Source organism: Macaca thibetana, chromosome 15 (genome assembly GCF_024542745.1).
Source record: "Macaca thibetana thibetana isolate TM-01 chromosome 15, ASM2454274v1, whole genome shotgun sequence".
Classification (NCBI taxonomy): Eukaryota; Metazoa; Chordata; class Mammalia; order Primates; family Cercopithecidae; genus Macaca; species Macaca thibetana.
The window spans coordinates 44,533,735-44,550,087 of NC_065592.1; the positions used below are offsets into that span (position 1 = coordinate 44,533,735).

Here is a 16,353-nt window from a genome sequence, read left to right on the forward strand (position 1 = left end):
GGGCCTCCTCCCACCTGAGGTCAGGAGTTCAAGGCCAGCCTGGTCAACATGGTAAAACCTTGTCTCTACTAAAAATACAAAATTTGGTCGGGTGTGGTAGTGGGCACCTGTAATACCGGCTACACGGGAGGCTGAGGCAGGAGAATCGCTTGAACCCGGGAGGTAGAGGTTGAAGTGAGCTGAGATTACACCATGGCACTCCAGCCTGGGCGACAGAGCGAGACTCCATCTCAAAAAAAAATCAAACCAAAGAGGTTGCACAGGAAACAGTGAGCTACATGGCCTCATCAAATATCACAAGAGGGGCCAGGTACGGTGGCTCATGCCTGTAATCCCGACACTTTGGGAGGCGAGGTAGGCGGATCACTTGAGGTAGGAGTTCAAGACCAGCCGGGCCAACATGGCGAAACCCTGTCTCTACTAAAAAGACAAAAAAAATTAGCCGGGTGTGGTAGTGCATGTCTGTAATTCCAGCTACTCAGGAGGCTGAGGCAGGAGAATCACTGAACCCAAAAGGCGGAGGTTGCAGTGAGCCAAGATCACGCCACTGCACTCCAGCCTGGGCAACAGAGTGAGAGTCTGTCTCCAAAAAAAAAAAAGGGTCGGGCATGGTGGCTCACGCCTATAATCCCAGCACTTTGCAGTGAGCCGAGATCGCACCATTGCACTCCAGACTGGGGGATAAGGGCAAGACTTTGTCTCAAATAAATAAATAAATAAATAAGGCTGGGCACGGTGGCTCATGCCCGTAATTCCAACACTTTGGGAAGCCGAGGCGGGTGGATCACTTCAGGTCGGGCATTCGAGACCAGCCTGACCAACATGGAAAAACCCCCATCTCTAATAAAAATACAAAATTTGCCAGGAGGGGTGGTACATGCCTGTTAATTCCAGCAACTCGGGAGGCTGAGGCAAGAGAATCGCTTGAACCCGGGAGGCGGAGGTTGCAGTGAGCCAAGATCACACTATTGCACTCCAGCCTGGGCAACAAGAGCGAAACTCCGTCTCAAAAAACAAACAAACAAACAAACAAAAAGTCAACAGAAAGATTATGTCTAGGGTTAAACTTAAAGAGGAATAAAATTATAATAACATCCTCATAGTGCTACCAACACTTATTAGAGAAAAGAAAGCAGAAAAAGTATTTTTCAGTTAACTCAAAGCACTTTTACTTCACTGTTTTGAATTGAATATGAGAATAAATTAACTAAAATCATAACTAAAGCAAATGCAAGTAAATCCAAAAACTACCAGTTGACATGAAAAATAACTGGCTCCCAGCACTTTGGGAAGCCAAGGCAGGAGGATCACTTGAGCCCAGGAGTTCAAGACCAGCCCCAGAAACACAGAAAGACCCTATCTCTGCAAAGAAATAAAAAACAATAGCCAGGTGTGGTAGTGCACACCTGTAGTCCTAGCTACTTGGGAGGCTGAGGTGGGAGGACTGCTTGAGTCTAGGAGGTAATGGCTACCGTGAGCCATAGTCATGCCACTGCACTCCAGCCTAGGAGACAGAGTGAGACTCTGTCTCAAAAAAAAGAGATAATAAAATAATTGGGAGGAAGAGAGAACTGAAACCATTTCCCATGAAAAATTACTGAAGCAATTAGAGATATTTACAATGGAACATGTCCTTAAAGCACAATCAGGACCGTGAACATCAGCATCAACTATTTTATTAGTATTTTAAATGAAGATTCTTAAAGCCCCATCTTAGAAAATGAAACCAAAATCTCTGAGGGAGTTACTACCCTGAGCTCTGCATCATTTAGTAAGTACCTCAAATGACTCCTCAGTCCACTATCCTTTAGACACTCTGAGAAGGACAGGAAGTTGAACAAACATGGACAAGAAAACAATTTAAAATTACATAGGAAAAACCCAGATACACTCAAATCCGCAGATTTTCATCACCTCTAAGAATCTTGTGAGATCAAGCATACAATTATCACTCCTTCTGGGAAACTAAATGGAGTAGTGGAAACAGTACCTCACTCCATTCAAATCTCACTCCAGCCTGGTCAACAAGAGCGAAACTCCGTCTCAAAAAAAAAAGTCTGTAGAGCTTAAGTGAAAATTATTAAATGTATCTAGCATGTGAAACTCTTTTTTTTTTTTTTTTTTTTTTTTGAGACAGAGTCTTGCTCTGTCACCCAGGCTGGAGTGCAATCATACAATCTCTGCTCACTGCAACCTCTGCCTCCCAGGTTCAAGCGATTCTTCTGCCTCAGCCCCCGAGCAGCTGGGATTACAGGTGCACATCACCATGCCTGGCTTATTTTTGTATTTTTAAGAGAGACAGGGATTCACCATGTTGACCAGGCTGGTCTCGAACTCCTGACCTCATGATCCACCCACCTCAGTCTCCCAAAGTGCTGCGATTACAGGCATGAGCCACCATGCCCAGCCCACATGAAACTCTTGTACACTGTTGGTGGAAATGTAAGATGGTGCACTCACCATGGAAAACAGTATGGAGATTCCATAAAATATTAAAAATAGAATTACAATATGATCCAGCAACTCCACTTCTGAATATATACCCAAAGAATTGAAAGCAGGATCTCAAAGAGATATTTGTACACTCATATTCCTATCAACATTATTCACAAGAGCCAAAAGGTAGAAGCAATCTAAGTATCTACCAGTGGATGAATGAATAAACAAAATGTGGTATATACATATAATGGAATATTATTCAGCCTTACAAAGAAAGGAATTGTGACACATGCTACATGAATGAACCTGAGGACATTATGCTAAGTAAAATAAGCCAGTGACAAAGAGACAAATATTGTATGATTCCATTTATATGAGGTTCCTAGATTAGTCAAATTCATAGAGTCAGAAAGCAGAAGGGTAGGGAAATAGGGTAGGCAGAAATGAAGAATTGTTTAACAGGTATAGAGTTTCAGTTTCGCAAAATTAAAAGAGCTCTGGAGATTGGTTGCACAACAATGTGATTATATTTCAGTACTACTAAACTACACATTTTAAAAACAGTTAAGATGGTAAATTTTATGTTATGTGTATTTTACCACAATTAAAAATAAAAAGTATCCAGCATGATTCCAGGACCATGATAAACATTCAGAAAACATTTGGTCCCTTTCCTATAATGCACTAAGAAGCTACAACATCATTTCTGTGGTATTTCTGCCAAATATACATAACCTGAATCTAATCATAAGGAAACATCAAATAAATTCAAATTAATGTACATTCTACTATAAATAACTGGCCTCCTCAAAAATGTTGAGATCAAGAAAAATAAAGCCTAAGGAAGTCTTCCAGATTAAAAGGGACTAAAGAGACACAATATGGCCGGGCGCGGTGGCTCAAGCCTGTAATCCCAGCACTTTGGGAGGCCGAGACGGGTGGATCACGAGGTCAGGAGATCGAGACCATCCTGGCTAACATGGTGAAACCCCGTCTCTACTAAAAATACAAAAAACTAGCCGGGCGTGGTGGCGGGCGCCTGTAGTCCCAGCTACTCGGAGGCTGAGGCAGGAGAATGGCGTGAACCTGGGAGGCGGAGCTTGCAGTGAGCCGAGATCGCACCACTGCACTCCAGCCTGGGTGACACAGCGAGACTCCGTCTCAAAAAAAAAAAAAAAAGAGACACAATAACTAAATGCAATAACTAAATGTATCCTGCACCAAATACTAGACTGGGGGGGACAATAAAACTGTAAAGGACATTATTGGCACAATTAATACCATTTGAATATGAATTATGAATTAAATAAATGGTATCAATGTTAAATTTTGACACTAAAGTGTGGTTATAAAAGGAAAGGTCTTTACTTTCAGGAAAAATATATAAAGAAATATTGAGTGATAAAGAGATATGATGTTTCTAGCTAACTCAAATGATTCAAAACAAATGCATATATATAAACATAGAGAATGATAAAGCAAATAAGGAAAAATGTAAAAGACTGTGAATTTGAGTAAAAGATATACCATTCTATTTTTGCACTATCCTGTAAGTTAGAGATTATATCAAAATAAAAAGTCACCAAAAACAGTTCCCATCTTCTCGTGTTAGGAAGTAACTTGGTATTCCCAAAGTTCCTTACACTAGTTCCAAAAGATGCTCTCCATCAAAAGTGGATCCCATAGGCAAATAAAATCAGGACCAGCTGCTATCTGTGATGTTCCTTTCCTGAAGGATCACACTGCACAAGAGTACATTAAATATTTGGAGGCCGGGCACAATTGTTCATGCCTATAATTGGGAGGCCGAGGTGGGTAAATCATTTGAGGTCAGGAGTTTGAGACCAGCCTGACCAACATGGTGAAACCCGTCTCTACTAAAAATACAAAAATTAGCCGAACGTGGTGGCAGGTGCCTGTAATCCCAGCTACTTGGGAGGTTGAGGCAGGAGAATCGTTTGAACCCAGGAGGCGGAGGTTGCAATGAGCCAAGATCGCGCCACTGCACTCCAGCCTGGGTGACAGAGTGAGACTCCATCTCGAAAAAACAAAACAAAACAAAACAAAAAAAGATTTGGACATGTCCTAAAATAAGAAACCCGTTTAACCGAGCAGTTCCTGAGCTTTTCACAACTAGTGTTTTTTTAAATCTTATGACACTAACATCAGTAAAACTAGTACTCCAGAGAATGGGAGGAGCTGCTAATTTGATAATTTGAGATACAGCAAATATAAATCAGGCAAAGCCCAGTCCTTCTCAGCCTGGACTCCTACACAGGGCTGCTGGCCTTGGAGAATCAGCTATGAATAGACAAAGCACAGGTTTTCTCTGTGCTAACCAGCATCTCTGAAAACTGAGCCTGGAACCTCGGTCTTTTGTTCTATCCAGCTAGACTAACCAGTCCAAACTATGGCACTATTTAATTCAAAAGCAACCACAACAAGGACACCAGAAATATCCCTGCTTCATAAGTATATTATGTGTTACTATATTTATTGCAAGTTATTAATTTCATTTATAAGTATATATATCTCACTCACCAAATAGACTGAACTCTTTGATTAACAAGATTATTTCTTACTTCATCATTATACCCCCAATGCACAGTGCCTGACTCACTACAGGTCACCAGTATAAATGCCTGTTGATTATATAATGAATTAATCAATGAATAATTACCTCTGATCCAAGATATGATTTGCCTTGTATTAATTCAGGTGCTGCATAAGCCAGACTCCCACAGCATGTCTGCAGATGGTAATCCTTGTTACCCTGTCAATAAGATAAAAATGAAACACTTATTAATTACAGCCCTTAAGAGAATTAAACCTTGATAAACATCCTTTTCTTTTTTGAGACTGAGTCTCACTCTGTCACCCAGGCTGGAGTGCAATGGTGCAATCTCAGCTCACTGCAACTTCTGCCTCCTGGGTTCAAGTGATCCTCCTGCCTCAGCCTCCAGAGTAGCTGGGATTACAGGCACGCAGTTTGCCACCATGCCCAACTAATTTTTGTATTTTTGGTATAGATGGGGTTTCGCCATGTTGGCCAGGCTACTCTCAAACTCCAGACCTCAGATGATCCACCCACCTCGGCCTCCCAAAGTGCTGGGATTACAGGCATGAGCCACCGTGCCTGGCCGATAAAAATTATCGGCCATTTTTATTGTATGCCAATTTTTATGGCACACAACATATAACATAAAATTTACCATCTTAACCTTTTTAAAATGTATAGTTTAGTAGTACTGAAATATAACCACATTGTTGTGCAACCGATCTCCAGAGCTCTTTTAATTTTGCAAAACTGAAACTCTATACCTGTGCATTTTATGAGCACAAGCAAAGAGAAGCTAGATGAAAAACTACCCCACATTATAAAGGATTTCTTTTTTTTTTTTTTTTTTTTTTTTTTTTTTTTTTTTTTTTTTTTTTTTTTTTGTGAGACAGAGATTTACTCTTGTTGCCCAGGCTGGAGTGCAATGGCACGATCTCGGCTCACCGCATCCTCCGCCTCCCAGGTTCAAGCGATTCTCCTGCCTCAGCCTCCTGAGTAGCTAGGATTACAGGCATGTGCCACCATGCCCGGCTAATTTTGTATTTTTAGTAGAGATGGGGTTTCACTGTGTTGCCCAGGCTGATCTTGAACTCCTGACCTCAAGTGATCCGCCCGCCTCGGCCTCCCAAAGTGCTGGGATTACAGGCATGAGCCACTGTGCCCGGCCCATTATAAAGGATTTCTGTAGCCAACGCAATACTCTGTATACATGTGTGCATGCACGTGTGGTCTCTGCTTCTCTGGATTCCCAACACCACTACAACCTGGCATGAACAAATCCTTTTCCCTTAGCTCAGTCAAATCAGGTTCATACTTCCCTAAATATCCACATACATAAATAAGCCTAGCATATATCCAAGCATCCAAGTCTTTCCATCCCCAAGTATCCCGGGGGGGAAAATTTATTTACTGGACCTTATCTCCAGTATCAAATCTTTACAAATACAGAAGAGCTCTATTTTTTTAGAGGGAAAAAAGCAATATGTTACATAGAACAGTGCCTTCAAAGTCTGTTTTCTAGATGCAGTTATAAGACAAATCACTCCCTTAGCTTCCAGATCTGTTAAAATGAGTAATCTGCTCATCCTCCTCTGCCCTCCCACAGAATATCAAGACATAATGAAAACAAAGCTACAGTCCAACAGCTGCATAGAGTTCTTACAGCTGGCAAAGGATTTGTGAATTGTGAGATGTCATTTACAACTGAAACAACATGCCCAGGAGCGCGCTCCTCGGAAGAAGGCTGAGGCAATCCTCTCCCAGGCAACCCCGCTTTCCTTAGCTGTGTCTATGTGGGTAATCTGTGGCAGCCATAAATGAAGGCACACAGGGTCTGTCACAAGCCTTCTCCACTGCCTCCCATGGAGAACGACTTAAACCAGTTTATCTGTTCAAAGTATGTTTTATCTTTATATGTCTGTCAATCAAAAAAAAACCTGCCTTCTAGCATTTGGTTCCCAGAAAAAAGGTTCCACTGATAGTTTCTGAAGAGCCAAGGGAATCAGAGAAGAATCAGAAAGAGTCATTCTGCCAAAGGGGTAAAATCTGCTTCCCTTTGCACCTAGCTAATTCTGATCGGGACAGGAAACAGTAATGGGACTACAAAAGCCTGAGACAAGTCTGCAATTTCAACATTCTTAATGAGTGTAGACAGCTCATTTTTGAGATTGTGAGTACCATGATTAGAGAACTCCAGAGGAAGCCTCCAACAGGCAACCACACAGGAGATCTGCTGCAGACAGGACAGCGAGAAAGTTCAGTCACCTCAAAGAGAAGTTATGCTGGAGAACACCAAAACGTAACCATGGAATGCAAATTAAGGAAATATATAACAGTTATAAATTTAGAAGTGCACATGGGATTTTTCCTTCTTTTAAAAGGAAAGGGGATTGTTTCTCAAAATGTAACTAATTGTTAGCTATAGAACCATTTGGATAATAGATTTGCACTAAATTCTCAACTTTTATCTAAACAAACAAAGGCATCATCTAGTGGCAATATACTCAAACTGCAAGCACATTGTCAAGTCAGCATTCTTGCTATAATAGCCTCAAGTCACCTCTGCACTGCAAATTCTCACAGCATACTCATGGAGTCTTCAGCAGGACCAATCCTAGAACTAGGGCAGTGACTCTCAATCTTGATTGCATGTTATGATCATCTAGAGAACTTACAAAAACTACCGATACCAGGGATGAAATTTAACATTCTTCTCAATGGATGCAACCAAGCTCAATAAAGACTAAGTGGAAGTCAGGACGAAATCACACACTAAGAAACAAATGCATTTACAAAGAACATAGATGCATCTTATTTCTGTACTTACCTTGGGTTTTGCACAGAGACCAAAATCAATCAGCTTTAATTTATGATATTCATCAAACAGCAAATTTTCCTGGGAAAACAAAGATATTTTGATAACTGTATACTGACTTCCTTATATCAAATCCCACCTCTAGCCATTTCTAAAAATGATTTAAGGCCGAGTGTGGCAGCTCATGCCTGTAATCCCCCAGCACTCTGAAGGCAAAGAGGAGAGGATTATTTGAGCCCAGGTTTTCAAGATCAGCCTGGGCAACACGGCAAGACCTGGTCTCATTTTTTAAAAATAAATTAATTAAAATGAGTAAAAATGATCTAAGGTTGTTTCTGTTAAAAAATCTGGATACTACAAACTGAAAATGACTAGAAACTAATGAAATGACAAGAAGTATATAAGGGAAAAGAAGGGCCAGGCACGGTGGCTCACACCTATAATCCCAGCACTTTGGGAAGCTGAGGCGGGCACATCACCTGAGGTCAGGAGTTCGAGACCAGCCTGACCAACATGGAGAAACCCCGTCTCTACTAAAAGTACAAAATTAGCCAGGCATGGTGGTGCATGCCTGTAATCCCAGCTACTTGGCAGGCTGAGGCAGGAGAATAGTGTGAACCTGGGAGGCAGAGCTTGCAGTGAGCGGAGATCCCACCACTGCACTCTGGCCTGGGTGACAGAGTGAGACTCCGTCTTTTAAAAAAAAAAAAAAAAAAAAAAAAGGAGGGAAAAGAGGAGGAATATTGATCACTCTATCACTTCCCCACAAGACTCACTAGTATAAACCATTTTCTCCTATTTTCTCCTTGGTGTTCTGAGGGTCAACTACAAGCAAACACAATTTGTGCCAAAAGCAAATTTAAACCAAAAGAGTGAGTTCAAATCAACGAGTTCAGTATAAACAGGCGGAAAAAGAGTTTCCAGCCAGGTGCCCTGGCTCATGCCTGTAATTCCAGCACTTTGGGAGGCTGAGGCAGGCACATCACTTGAATCACTTAAAGTCAGGAGTTTGAGACCAGCCTGGCCAACATGGCAAAACTCCGGACCTACTAAAAATACAAAAATTAGCCAAGAGTGGTGGCAGGCACCTGTAATTCCAGCTACTCAGGAGGCTAAGGCAGGAGGATCACTTGAACCTGGGAGGCAGAGGTTGCAGTGAGCCAAGATTGCGCCACTGCACTCCAGCCTGGGTAACAGAGCAAGACTCAGTCTCAAAAAATTAAAAATAAAAATAAATAAATAAACGCATACATACATAAAATAAAGATACAAAAAATTAGCTGGGCATGGTGGCATACGCCTGTAGTCCCAGTTACTCGGAAGGCTAAGGTGGGAGAATCACTTGAGCCCAGGAGGTTGAGGCTACAGTGACCCTTGATCATGCCACTGCACTCCAGCCTGGGTGACAGAGTGAGATCTTGTTTAAAAAAAAAAAAAAAAAAAAAAAAAAGACATTTATAAAGTCACACACAATTGACAGATACACAGAATGCTCATAAATGCATCCAAAAAGCCTACCAAGGCCAGGAGTAGTGGTTCACACCTGTAATCTCAGTACTTTGGGAGGCCAGGGCAAAAGGATAGCTTGAGCTCAGGAGTTCGAAACCAGCCTGGGCAACATGGTGAAACCCTGTCTCTACAAATAACTAAAAAATTAGTCAGGCATGGTTGTGTGCACCTGTACTCCCAGTTACTTAAGAGGCTGAGGTGTGTGGATCACTTGAGCCCTGAAGGTCAATGCTGCAGTGAACCAAAATTGCACCACTGCATTCTTGTCTGAACAACAGAAAAAATAAAAATAAAAGTAACACCTCCCAGAAGTCAAAAATAAGAGGAAGAAAGGCTGGGTATAGTGGTTCACGCCTGCAATCCTAGCACTTTGGAAGGCCAATGCAGGTGGATCACCTGAGGTCAGGAGTTCAAGACCAGCCTGGCCAACATGGTGAAACCCCATCTCTACTAAAAATACAAAAATTAGTTGGGCATGGTGGCCTATGCCTGTAATCTCAACTACTCGGAAGGCTGAGGCAGGAGAACTGCTTGAATCCAGGAGGTGGAGGTCGCAGTGAGCTGAGATCACACCACTACACTCTAGCCTGGGCGACACAGTGAGACACCACCTCTAAAAAAAAAAAAAAAAAAAAAAAGTAAGAGGAAAAAAGAAATGTGATGTTATGACTGGAGCAACAACAACAAAAAATAGCAAACCTAAGATAGATTCCTAAACAGATCATTTGGAAACCTAAAAATAACAGGTAAATGATGCTGAACTCTCAGGTGAGCATCTAACTATGATGCAGTCACTTACTGGCTTGAGGTCCCTGTGAGCATAGCCCTGGCTGTGCACGTAAGCGACAGCAGATACTATCTGACGGAAGACAACCCGGGTCTCCTCTTCTGACAGGCGATCCTGGGAAATTATGTAGTCAAACAGCTCTCCTCCAGGGCAGTACTTCAACAGCAATGGAATCACAGATATTGTTACAATGTACAAAAATCACTTCACAGAAATTTAAAATCAAAAAGTACACTTAACTCAGATATTATTAATTTGACTTTATAGGGAATAGAACCGAGTAAGGCATATTCAAAAGTACACTCTCAGGATCAAACAAGTCAATAATGACTCCAGGAATGAGAACAATAACTCTTTCCTCGAACAGTTTTATCACCAGTAAGTAGAAGTAAAACCAACTACCACTGTGATTTTAAAAAGCTCACCCAGGGTTTTATATTTTTATAGCAAAGTATTAAAACCCATTCTCATCTTAATGCACTCTCATTTAGTGTAATTACCTGAAATTTTAAAACCCAGCAGTAATTATTGTTTCTCTATCCCAAAGACCAGTGGTTTTCAATCTGTACCAGAAGGAGCCCAGGTCTACAGAGGTATCTCAGACGCTGCAGAACAGGTACCAGAGCACAAAGCTCAAGGCTTTCCATCCCTTTCCCAGGGCAGTTCCACTTTTCTGTGAGCTGAGTTTCCATTTTAGCAATATCAATTAAAATTACAAATGCATATAGACTTGACCTCACAGTTCCACATTTAGTTATTGCTCTTATAGATGTACTCACTCATATCAAAAAACAGTACTTTGGTCAGGCGCGGTGGCTCACACCTGCAATCCTAGGACTTTGGGAAGCCGAGGTGGGTGGATCACTTGAGGTCAGGAGTTTGAGATCAGCCTGGCCAACATGGTGAAAACCCGTCTCTACTAAAAATACAAAAAATTAGCCAGGCGTGGTGGCGGGTGCCTGTAATCCCAGCTACTCAGGAGACTGAGGCAGGAGAATCGCTTGAACCCGGGAGGCAGAGGTTGCAGTGAGCCAAGATTGTACCATTGCACTCCAGCCTGGGTGACACAGTAAGACTTCGTCTCAAAAAACAAACACCATCACTAACAAAAAATGTACCTTAAAGATCATTTACTACAGCAGCAGTGTTTGTAAAAGCAAAAGACTAGAAACAACTGTCTTAGTCCATTTGGGCTGCTATAACAAAATACCTTACACCAAGTAATTTATAAACAAGATAAATGTATCGCTCACAGTTCTGGAGCCTGGGAAGTCTAACATCAAGGTGCCAGTAGATCCAGTGTCTAGTGAGGTTCTGTTGCTCACAGTTGGCATATGCTATGTATCCTCATGTGGTAGAAGGGAGCAAACGAGCTCCCTAAAGCCTCTTGTATAAGGGCACTAATCCCATTCATAAGAGCTCTGCCCTCATGACCTAATCACCTCCTTAAAGGGCCCCAGCTCTTAACACTGGGGATTAAGTTTCAACATACAAATTTGTGGGGAACACCAGCATTCAGACCTAAATGCTGATACTAGATAAACTATGACACGGAATGGAATTCTAGGCAGTAATTTAAAAAAAAAAAAAAAAAAAAAAAAAAAAAGGAAGCTCTTTACAAACTGCTATGAAACAATGTCCAGTACTAAGTTAATAAAAGACTACAGATTGAGGCCGGGCGCGGTGGCTCAAGCCTGTAATCCCAGCACTTTGGGAGGCCGAGGCGGGCGGATCACAAGGTCAGGAGATCGAGACCACAGTGAAACCCCGTCTCTACTAAAAATACAAAAAATTAGCCGGGCGCGGTGGCGGGCGCCTGTAGTCCCAGCTACTCAGGAGGCTGAGGCAGGAGAATGGCGGGAACCCGGGAGGCGGAGCTTGCAGTGAGCCGAGATCGCGCCACTGCACTCCAGCCTGGGCAACAGCGTGAGACTCCGTCTCAAAAAAAAAATAAATAAATAAAAATAAAAAAAATAAGAGACTACAGATTGATATAGTGGCTTGCAAAAGCATTATGCTGAGCAAAAGAAGCCTAACAATAAGCAAAAGAATACTGTATGAGTCATTTACATCACATTCTAGAACAGATTAAACTAATCTGCGGTGATAGAAATCAGATGAGTAGGCCGGGCGCGGTGGCTCAAGCCTGTAATCCCAGCACTTTGGGAGGCCGAGACGGGTGGATCACGAGGTCAGGAGGTCGAGACCATCCTGGCTAACACGGTGAAACCCCGTCTCTACTAAAAAATACAAAAAACTAGCCGGGCGAGGTGGCGGGCGCCTGTAGTTCCAGCTACTCGGGAGGCTGAGGCAGGAGAATGGCGTGAACCTGGGAGGCAGAGCTTGCAGTGAGCTGAGATCCGGCCACTGCACTCCAGCCTGGGCGACAGAGCGAGACTCCGTCTCAAAAAAAAAAAAAAAAAAAAAAAAAAGAAATCAGATGAGTAGTTGCTGGTAAGGGCAGGGTGACTATGGTTACAGGGAAAACTTCAAAAGGGCAGGAGAAAACTTTCTGAGGTGGTAAGAGATGTTTTACACTTTGGGGTGGGAGGTACATGGGTATATACATTTGTCAAATTGCATACCTAATGTGCACATTTTATTATATCTAAATTACACCTCAATAGGAAATTTTTTTAATGTTATCCAATAAGTTTTACAAAAAGAAAACAGCCTACTTCATATTTCCAAATAAAGAAATACAAAATAAAGAGAAATAAAAATGTCTGAAATATCTGAATGTGCTCAAATGGTCTCTAAGATCAATTGTTACATGGGAAAAAAACAAGGTGCAAAGTAATAATTTGTGACCATTTGTGTGACAGAAACCAATAAGCAACACACACACACACACACACACATATAAAATACACATACGTATAAAATATCTGTAGGTATCTACAAGAGACACAAGAAAAATACATGAATGGCTCAGAGAAAAGAAAATGTGAAGGTCAGGAGCGGTGGCTCACTCCTGTAATCCCAAGCACTCTGGGAGGCTGAAGTGGGCAAATTGCCTGAAGTCAGAAGTTTGAGACCAGCCTGGCCAACATGGTGAAACTCCGTCTCTACCAAAAAATACAAAAATTAACCGGAGGTGGTGGCACATGCCTAGAATCCCAGTTACTCAGGAGGCTGGGGCAGGAAAATCACTTGAACCTGGGAGGTGGAGGTTGTAGTTAGCCAAGGTCACGCCATTGCACTCCAGCCTTCAAGACAGTGTGAGACTCCGTCTCAAAAAAAAAAAAAAAAAGAGAAAAAAGAAAAAGAAATGTGATGACTGGGGTGGAGCATGGTTGCTCACGCCTGTAATCCCAACATTTTGGGAGGCCAAGGAGGGAAGATCGCTTAAGGCCAGGAGTCCAAGACCAGCTGGGGCAACAGGCCAAGACCCGCATTTCTATGAATAATATAATAAAATTTAAAAATTAAAGAATATTGGATGACTGGGATGTAGGGGAAATAGAGGATTTTGTTTTTAATATATACTCCCTTGTACCTTTCTTTTTTTGAGACAGGGTCTCACTCTATTACCAAGGCTGGAGTGCAGTGGTGCAGTCATAGCTCACTGTAGCCTATATCTCCCAGACTCCTCACCTGAGCCTCCCAAGTAGCTGGGACTACAGGTGTGCACCACTATATCCAGCCTTTTCTTTTTTTTTTTTTTTTTTTTTTTTTTTTTTAAGTAGAAACAAGGTCTCACTATGTTGCTCAAGCTGGTCCCAAACTCCTTAGCTCAAGTGATCTTCCCACCTTGGCCTCCCAAAGTGCTGGGATTACAGGCACAAGACACTGCACCTAGCCACTCTCTTGTACCTTTAAATTTTCTCCTAGATTCATGGATGCTTGGGAGATTTTGTTTAACAATTTTTTTTCTTTTTTCAGACAGAGTCTCGCTCTGCCACCCAGGCTGGAGTGCAGTGGCACAATCTCAGCTCACTGCAAGCTCTGCCTCCCAGGCTCAAGCAATCCTCCTACCTCAGCCTCCCAGGTAGCTGGGACTACAGGCATGCACCACCACAACTGGCTAAGTTTTTGTATTTTTTGTAGAAATGAAGTTTTCCCATGTTGCCCAGGATAGTCTCGAACTCCTGGCCTCAAGTGATCCACCAGCCTTGGCCTCCCAAAGAGCTGGAGTTACAGGCATGAGCCCCTATGCCTGGCCCTAAGAATTTTATTTGAACAAAGGGATCAGCTAAAAATATAAAGAGGTTTTAAAATTACCATTGTGGACCATGTAGATAGATCTACAGTGTAGTAACGGCAGAAAATAGTTCTAGATCCAAAACATTCAACGTTTTAATTTTTTTGTTTTTATTTTTTAGAGACAGGGTTTTGCTCTGTCACCCAGGCTGGAGTACAGTGCCATTATCATGGCTCACTGCAGCCTCAAACTCCTGGACTCAAGCAATTCTCCCGCCTCAGCCTCCTGAGGAGCTGGAATGACAGATGCGCACCACACGCCATCATACCCGGCTTTTTTTTTTTTTTTTGTACGTAGAGACAGGGTCTTGCTATGTTACTGAGGCTGGTTTTAAACCATTGGTTTCAAATGATCCTCCCACTTCAGCCTCCCAAAGTACTGGGATTATAGGCATGAGAGGACCTGGCCAAAATTACGATTTTTAAAATATGCTTTTAAAACAGTACTAACCTGTGAAAATCATGTGCAAATTACATATTATTTGGCGGAGACTAACAAAAACTAAACAAGTTGAATAATACAAGTTCTAAAGATATCTTTCAAGACAAAAAGGGCAAGTTAAAACTTGAAATTGCTTGGTTTACATAACAGACACTGGAAGCTACCCAGTGCTGTGTGTTGAACTGTCACTGGATCAGCGTAAGCCTAATCCTTGGGTCCTTTTAAGAAGACAGACATTTGGAAAGAGACAGAGCTACACAGAGAGGAAAACACCATTTGAAGACGGAGGCCAAGATGGGAGTGGTGCATCTATAAACCAAGGAGTGCCAAGGACTGCCAGCAACTACCAAAAACTAACAAAGAGGCAGTAAACAGATTCCCCCTCAGAACCTCCAGAAGGAACCAGCCTTGCCCACATTTAATTTCAGACTTCAAACCTCCAGAACTGTGAGACAATGAGTTTCTGTTGCTTTAAGCCACCAAGTCTGTAGTACTTTGTTCCAATAGTCCTAGGAAATTAATATACCATATAAAACTAGAATGAGGCCGGGCGCGGTGGCTCACGCCTGTAATCCCAGCACTCTGGGAGGCCGAGGTGGGCAAGGTCAGGAGATCAAGACCATCCTGGCTAACATGGTGAAACCCTGTCTCTACTAAAAATGTAAAAAATTAGCCGAGCGTGGTGGCGGGTGCCTGTAGTCTCAGCTACTCGGGAGGCTGAGGCAGGAGAAGGGCATGAACTCGGGAGGTAGAGCTTGCAGTGAGCCGAGATTGCACCACTGCACTCCAGCCTGGGCAACAGAGTGAGACTCCGTCTCAAAAAAAAAAAAAAAAACAACTAGAATGAGTCCTTCCCTCTAGGAGAAAATTCTAACATATTCTATCTAATAAACCATACTACCCCATTAGGGGTGTATTAGAAAGATGACATTTACACTGAATCTCCAATTTATTATATACATCTACTTGATCTAAATTGTTACAAATGGAACAAAACAGGTAAGTCGCTTAACATCTATTCTAATCTTTGAGGTGAAATGTACTTTTCTCTTTTACTACTGATAAAGTGATGAAATGTTTTTAGGTATCTGGAACATACTACTAACCTCAAGAACCATGAATATTTTGTTGGCTGTCTCTAGCACATGGTAGAGTTGACATATATGCTGATGTCTCAGATTCTTCAAGGCCTCAATCTCCGTTTTGATTCGGGGCAAATCACTCTATGACAAAACATCATATGGAATGAGCAATAAACTTACTCCGGTGGTATTCCAAGCTCCAATACTATCAGCTTTAATACTAAGTAGCAAAAGCTATCAAAAAGCCCCCCAAAAATTGTTCAACACTACAGAAAAATATAGCAAAATTTATTTGCATGTACATAAAATGGGCATTGGAGATTTTATGAAAGACAGGTTCAATGTGGGTCAACAGTACAACATCCAGGAAACAATCTCAGACTCCTTAGGTTAGCATTCCAAACAAGGAAAATGACAGAAACACTACTCAGTTATCATGCCTAAGCTACCACTTTCAGCCTCAGCAACACCGTTTAAGAAGTATGCTGAGCAGAAAACCAGTGAACTTAGGTAAAAGGT

The 16,353-nt window shown here is 42.0% G+C and overlaps 1 protein-coding gene across 5 annotated transcripts in view; it reads right to left on the minus strand.

Annotated features, from left to right (window-relative positions):
* Positions 1–16,353, minus strand: part of MELK (maternal embryonic leucine zipper kinase) — a 123,123-nt gene that overhangs the window by 76,351 nt on the left and 30,419 nt on the right. For all 5 annotated transcript variants that reach the window (XM_050762117.1, XM_050762118.1, XM_050762115.1 and 2 more), the window contains 4 exons: positions 15,859–15,975; positions 10,120–10,263; positions 7,824–7,892; positions 5,120–5,212 (listed from right to left, as the gene is read on the minus strand). In XM_050762117.1, coding sequence (XP_050618074.1) covers positions 5,120–5,212; positions 7,824–7,892; positions 10,120–10,263; positions 15,859–15,975 — 423 coding nt within the window. The remainder of the gene's footprint in view (positions 1–5,119; positions 5,213–7,823; positions 7,893–10,119; positions 10,264–15,858; positions 15,976–16,353) is intronic.